The sequence below is a fragment of the Semicossyphus pulcher genome, unplaced genomic scaffold (genome assembly GCF_022749685.1).
Source record: "Semicossyphus pulcher isolate SPU_LCO1_2020_fin unplaced genomic scaffold, fSemPul1.0.p SCAF_6, whole genome shotgun sequence".
NCBI classification, from domain to species: Eukaryota; Metazoa; Chordata; class Actinopteri; order Labriformes; family Labridae; genus Semicossyphus; species Semicossyphus pulcher.
Genome location: NW_027211737.1, coordinates 4,000,016 through 4,007,399, shown reverse-complemented (window position 1 = coordinate 4,007,399; position 7,384 = coordinate 4,000,016). Strand labels below are relative to the sequence as shown.

Below are 7,384 nucleotides of genomic sequence, written 5' to 3'. Positions count from 1 at the left end.
TAAAAAATATTGGTTTAAGCTATTTTTTGGAGTAGCTGCCAAAATAAACGAACTTGATGGAAAAATGTACCAAAAATATATAAAATACATGTCGGCATCACCTCATAGATGAGATGGGATATACATCAATATTAATTTGTTTTATTTGCATGTTTATTGATATAGCTTTATATTTCCCATATTTTTTCCACTCTCCTTTATTTTCATTCTTTTTGTTCATTCTTTCTATTATTTATCATTTTTAACATTTCATTTTACATGTATTTTTTTTAATATATGTTCTGTTTTGATTCATTTCTATTAGGATGTAAGCTATCAAATGCTACATTAATTTGTTTTTAATGTTTACAGCGCACACTCGTTCAGTGTGAGCCAATGGGGAGCTGAAGGGATGTGAACGTGCATATTAACGAGCCAATATAAACTCATAAATCATCTTGACTGCGGACACGCCCCCTGCTCTCCTATTGGCTGCTGCGCACTTCATTTGCTGCGTCCCCCCCTTCGGTAATTTAAATAGCCCCTTGCGCAATTTGATGAATAGTGTCGCTGACAAAAGCCATAGGAACAGATGAAGGCAAGTTAATAGACAGACAGCTGTGATAAGAGAGTAGAGCAGAGGAAGAGGAGCTGCGTCATGTCTCCTCCTCAGGGGTACATGTAGTTATTTATGCGCGGAGAGCTGGATGTCAGTCGGGGAGAGTTTGCTCAACTGTTCCCGTCACCGTGCCGTCCTGTCCCGGGTTAATGTAGTGTTGCTTCGCCTCGTTCTGGAAAGCTATGGAGACCTGAACATGTCAAGTCTAAGTGCGGGTTTACAACTCTGATCGTGTCGAGCGGCTTGTGAATATTTCTTTCACCTTTCCAAACTTCAACGCAGAAGGCAAAACCTTTGGCTCGTGAAGGTAACGTCTCTTCTTTTTCCTGTTTTTCTATCCGCGCGCGCGTTTCAGAATTTAAACCAGTTTCTCCTGATTTCAAAGAGCATGTCACCAAAAAAAAAATCAGATAACGTCATTATGTTTGCTTATACATGTTGAATGCAGAAAATAATACTGTTGTGAAGCTAAATGTTTTGCATTTAGTCTCATTAGCGTTACTGGCACTCCTCCAAAAGTATTTAAATCAAAATACACTGCTGGAATCAAATCACCCCTCTAATGCTTAATCTATGTATCCTGGTCTATCATCACTATTAGATTAGTTTTAATATACTACTTATAGAGCTAAAGATTTCAATATATAAACATTTACATTTCACGTGCTGCCGACTGTGTACAAGGGGTAAACAATATGTGCATTATTCTTCATTAATCAGTACGTCGGTGTTTAGGTCAACCTGTTACAGCTTTCAAAGAAACTATCTTATCACTCAGTTGCAGTCATGCTGAATCCCTGTGTAGGTTTGTCTAAACAAGAGGAAATGGTTGTTGTGTGTGTAATCCTACTTTTAATTATTGCAAAGTAAATATCCACAAATGGAAACAGAAATATTATTATTTTTTAATTATTACAGACATTTTACAAATGAAAGGATTCAGCGTATGAGTATTAAATATGTTACCTTAAAAAGATGGCAGTGAACACAGTATGGTCCTGCCATTACACCTGTCTCATATATCAAACCTGTATTCTGTGTGTCCAGGAGCCTCTGAGGGCATCATGGTGAACAGCCAGGCATCAGGCATACCACCGACCCCCAGGTCGTGTGCAGGATGCGGGGGTAAGATTGCCGACCGCTTCCTGCTCTTCTCCATGGAACGCTACTGGCACACTCGCTGCCTCAAGTGCTCTTGCTGCCAGGCCCAGCTGGGGGACATTGGCACCACCTGCTACAGCAAAGGGGGCATGATTCTGTGTCGGAGCGACTACATCAGGTGAGAGGAAGGAAGAGGCGGAGAGGAAGCTGCTGGTTTCAGATTCTGGAGGCCGTACACACTGAGCAATCTGTGTTTTTGTGTTTGCAGACTGTTCGGGCACAGCGGGGCGTGCAGCGCCTGCGGCCAGTCGATCCCAGCCAACGAAATGGTGATGAGGGCACAGGGAAATGTTTACCACCTCAAGGTAAATCCCCAGATCTCACATCAGCACACATTGTCTCCTGCTGCTTGTTTGACAGGAACATCTGGGATTTGGTGGAGAGAGACAGTGAGATTGGAATATGTGTCCCCTCAGTGTCAGGGGGGAAAGGAAATGTGCCCTCCATCTTTTTTTGCCTCATTTTTCAATGTTGTTTGAGGTTTAAGGTTGTTTTTTTTTTATATTGTAGTGCATATTTATCCATCCTCTTTTAATTTCATGCATTAGGTGACTTTGCTCGCTAAATTTGTGCCAAAAATAGCTGAAAGTGCCTAGTTGCCTGAATCTGATCCCTGTCTGACCCTTTGTGTTTGTTTCCCTCTCCTCTGCAGTGTTTCAGCTGTGCCACCTGTAGAAACAGACTAATGCCCGGCGATCGCTTCCATTACATCAACGGTACTATCTTCTGCGAGCACGACAGACCCGGCGCTGCCTTGCTCAGCAGCCACCTGCCTCCACTTCAGAGCAACTCTGTGCTGACGGACCAGAAGGTGAATAAAAGGGTTTCTGATGTGACGCTACAGAAAACATCTGTATTTAGCATAAGTTCTCCTTACATGAATATCACCATAGTCTTATGTGAATAATATAATATGTAGATTTTTGTCCCTTTGTAAAACTGCTGCCATATGCAGGCTGTTTCATTAAGGTGACAAAAATGCAAAGTGGGTATACATTTTTTAAGAACCAGAGCTATATTCGAAATTACAGCCGATAATATTGACAGTAAAAGTGTCTATGACAAACGCTCAAGAATAAAAGAGATAATGTACATACTGTATGAACAGCAGTGTTAGAATGTAAGTGCTTCGTACTTCACACTTCTACACCACAAAATTTCAGAGGGAAATACTGTATAACTTCACTACATTTGTCGAACAGCTGAGTCTCATTTTACTTTACAAATTTAGAGTTTATACAAACAAAAGCATCAAAATTCAATTGAAAAATAAAAACACGCTCAACCTTGACAAGCTGCAAAACAATACAGCTCACTCGTTTATGCATCAGTACTGATAATCCAATCTCAGCGGTCCAAGCCTTACATCTTTTATTGTAATACATAATAACATAAAACTGCCGAGCATGCTGCTGCATGAGGAGCACTGTTCCTTTTTTAAAAGTGCATGTTAACATTATTATGAATGCGTCTTTATTTTTATGGCACTTTTCTAACACTGTTAGCACAAAGTGTTGCAAAATATAAATACAATTAAACAAAGTGAATAACATGAGAAATAGAAGACAAAAGCATAGAGGAAGTAATGACCATTAAATGTTTAAGCTTAAGTAAATAAAAACAGTATAGAAAACATCTTACTTTTACTAAACAGAAATCTGAACACTGCTACCGCTGAAAAACTGAAAGAATACATTTTTTAAGAGTTAAACTGTAAAATCTTGAAAGTGTTCTTTCATAAAGGTTTGGTAGCAGAGTGCTCTTTAACACTAGTGCATTACTAATCTTACAAAGGCTTTTATTTAGTTAATTATTAAACATAAGAGTTCAGTCTATTTGTTGACAGTATTCCGGTGTGACTAAAATCTAAAATAAAGATGATATAAAAATAGAATGGGAAGCAAACATTTGGCTATTTTCTAACAGTGGTCCTAACTCTATTCCTTTCTCTCTACCTGTGTGCAGGTGTGCTGAGCAGCAGGAGTCCGGCTTCCTTCCCTCCCGAGCTTCACTTCTCTTCGGTGCACTTTTCCCTCTCCTGCTCCTGTTGCCGTTGTTGTGGATTTTCATCATCAACCTGCCTCTCCTTCCCAAAGAGGATGAAGTTTATTAACTGAGATATCACGTCCGTCACCTTATCAGAGATTCCATATACCGCGTATAAAGTCACATTTATGTTGTGTTCTGTTAAAGTGGTCTGTGCATCATGCAAAGACTTTCAGTTCTGGCAAAAGGCTCCTTCAGGACTGAGACAAAGCTGGAGGAAGACAATGACGATGAAAGCCTGCGCCAACTGGAAGAGGGAACAAAGACGCTTGAGTGAACGTTTGATGGACTGCTGTAAAATGACAAGCTTTGCTTGTGCCATGTGAGCAGCAGTGCTTTTAATGAACTCCCGATCTCTCTCTTGTAAATGTTAATCTGAGATCTTACACGCTGAGGATTGAATATAAAATTGATGGGTGTCAGGAACAAGTGTCTTTAAATCTGTTAAAGTACACCAGAAACTTTACAAAAAGGAAAACATAATGTTGCTTATAACGCCCTGCACAAAGAACAGAAACAATCCAGTGAAGGTTTTTTGCTCTGTAGAGTTTTACTTCTTTATCAGATGCCTGTTCAGTGTGAAAAAATGTGGAGTTAAAAACAAAAATCCTATTAAAACGTTTTTCCTGTAACAGCCGAGCCGAGGTCATTTTGAAGCCCCTTAGCGGCATTAGAGTGGAGTTGTATTGCATGGTACCTACTAGCATGGTGGAAGTGACTGTCTCTCTCACTCTCTTTAGCCCTGTATGGTGAAAACATGCCTGATTACCCAGAGGAATGGAATTAGGGGGCTTGAGCTCTGACCATTTACAGAAGCAATTAAACATGAGCCCTGTATCTGTGCTGCCGGAGCTCCTGGGAGGCTGAACTTGGGGCATATCCCGTGGCTGACTGGCTCGGTGGCTGCCTGCCTCTAATAAAGCCTAATCTGAAAGCAGGCTAATTAAAGGGGAGTGGCCCCCTCTACATCCAGGGCATTTGAAACAATCTGATGTATTTACTGTTTACCATGTTCCAATTAAAGCTCCCACACAGCCTGATTTGTTTCCCATCACAGCTCTTTGTTCTCCGCCACTCTCTGCACGGCTTCTGAAAATTATTTTGCTGAGCTGCTGCTAATTCTCTCTAACTCGGTGCCTTTTTAACGCTTTGTAAAAACTTAGCGTCTCAGCACACCATCACAGGTTGGGAGTTAATCTTAGTGGTGAAGTACGCAGCGTGCAGCAGGCACAAGATAGGATCTGTTCTACTTTCACACCTTGCCTGGGAGCGTGTCAGCCATCAAACTCGCACCTTAATGCGCTTAGCTATTTCAAAACGTCCCACTTGTCATGGTAGGTGCTGATACGGCATCAATTATTTATTCCACGTCTGATCAAGAAGCGTCACGCAAATTCATTAACGTATGCAAATGATCACAATTACAATTATCTTTGTATCGTGATGATGAAGAAATAAAACCTCGGCACATTCCCGAATCCCTCAGCACCACAAGTTACACTTTGCATTCAAACTAATCAAGCCTCATCTGCCTTTTCCTAATTAGCCGGAACGTTTTCAGATGCCAATTAGCAGGTCTCATGAAAAGGCTCTTTGCCATGAGGCGTTGTCTTTTATCAGAGCTTCTGCAGGTGTGTGGCTCACCATGTAGCCTGTGTCATAGGAAAGTGTTTATTCCTGCTAATTAATCATATTAACACATGCAGATGAGAGTAATTGCCTGAGCTCCACCACCTCACACTGTGTGAAGACACAAGATGATGCCAGGATATTTTTACATGCTCATGATGAAGAGGAAGAGGGTCGGCAAAGCCTCCCTCTTACCCAGACACTCCTGTGATATAGATCCAAGATGGCTGCCTTCCTGTAGCACAGATCGCTTCTGATGCTGATCTGCTGGTCCGTCAGCCAGAAGCTCTTTGGCTAGCCTACACATCTCTGTGACCGTCCAGTTAGCTTTGTGTCACCAGATGTGAACAGCAGGAGAACAGAGGCTCATGTCCCACTTTAGTAATGACTGTGACTCAAAGACAAAAGACACTTCTAACATTACCGTTAGCAAGGAACGGTTTATGCGGTTTGCAACCTGACACACGGCGATATGACACGTCGATAGCAGCATATTAAAACTGAACCGTGGTTAGTTCCTTTGTACACGTAGTGTTCCCACGTAATTATTAAACTCTGTAAATTGTTCACTGCCCCGATAACACAAAACAGAATGAGTAATCGTTCAGCGCTTGGCCCTTTTCACAGTCAATAGTAAAGTCATTGTAGCTAACTCTTCCAAATCCTTTGTTACTTGTTGTTTTCTTCTGGTTTGGTGGCACAACATGTCCGGCGGAGTATTCGGGCCGCGATAAAGAAAAAGTTGCAATATTTCAAGAATAAAGTAATAATTTTAGGAGAATAAAGTCGGAATTATAGACTATTGGTAGTCTTTAAGTTAGCCTAACGCCCTGGTTCTCAACTGGTGGGTCGGGACCCAAAAGTGGGTCGTGGGGCTGTTGCAGATGTGTGCTTGAAAAAAGAGAGATTGTGGCAAAAAGTGTATGCTGCGCTTTTATTTTAAAGGACATGTTTCCTATGACGCGCGTGCAGTGTAGTTTAATCACACTCCCTTCACCGATGTAATCCCAGCTACAGTTACATTTACATTCTTGAAACTTGATGAGCCCGACAGTAGTTGGACTTATGTTGCACTTATTTGCTTGACTATTATACTGTTGTGTTTTGTGATGTTGACATACTGTGATGTTTCATTCCATCTCAGGTCCAAAAAATTGGTGATTAAAAAATCTGGGTCGCGATTTGTCATTAAGGAGGTGGTGGTGGTTTGAGAGGAAATTTGAGAGGAAACCTTTGAAAAACACTGACGTTTGTTGGCCCCAACACACAGAGGAAAATATTACTTTGTATATCGAAGGGTCAGTTTATCTATAATATAAAAACAACAAAATGGGATTTGAAAAGTTGACAGTGACGCTGCTGGAACATCAAGAGAAACCAGGACACTTTTTGTCTTTGCTTTTAGTTGTTTTAATGTCTAAATGTTTATTTTAATATGTAGGCACATCTGTTGGCGTCTAGACGCAGATATCTCAAAACGTAGCCCCCAAAAATAAACAGCATATAATCAGCCTTTGTAAGTGGGTAAATGTGTTACTTTGTTATTTTGGTACAACAATGCTCATCAGTTAAGTTTGGTTGTTTGTCTTTTCATCGGCAAATATAAGTCTTCAGTGGCTCGTAACAAATATGTAAAGTTTGGGGCAGATCTGAGCATATAAAATGGAGTCACAAATCGTGCACTGTTTCATGGCAAAACATCAAAGTGTGGTGAAAAACTCGTAAATAAAATAAAATTTGTGGTTAAGGTCTGTTAAATATACAGACTAAGTTTAAAGTTGATTGTATGGACCGCCTGGGAGCAGTTTGTGTAAGTATGACCAAAAATATATACACTAAAATGACCACAAAAATCCAAATGGCTCTTTTTTATAGGGTTTACCTCCAAGAAGCTTTTCTATCGACAGGTATGAGATGTCGATATCCAACAGACTATGGGGGCTTATTTGT

The 7,384-nt window shown here is 40.7% G+C and overlaps 1 protein-coding gene across 1 annotated transcript; it reads left to right on the top strand.

Moving 5' to 3' along the window:
- The first annotated feature begins 543 nt into the window (after nt 1-543).
- LOC138610302 (LIM domain transcription factor LMO4.1) lies at nt 544-5,153 on the top strand. Its single transcript, XM_069683039.1, has 5 exons — nt 544-905; nt 1,646-1,877; nt 1,968-2,064; nt 2,412-2,570; nt 3,725-5,153. Exons 2-5 carry the CDS (start codon nt 1,663-1,665, stop codon nt 3,731-3,733), a joined length of 480 nt encoding a protein of 159 aa, XP_069539140.1. The 5' UTR covers nt 544-905; nt 1,646-1,662; the 3' UTR covers nt 3,734-5,153.
- The last annotated feature ends 2,231 nt before the right edge of the window (nt 5,154-7,384 follow it).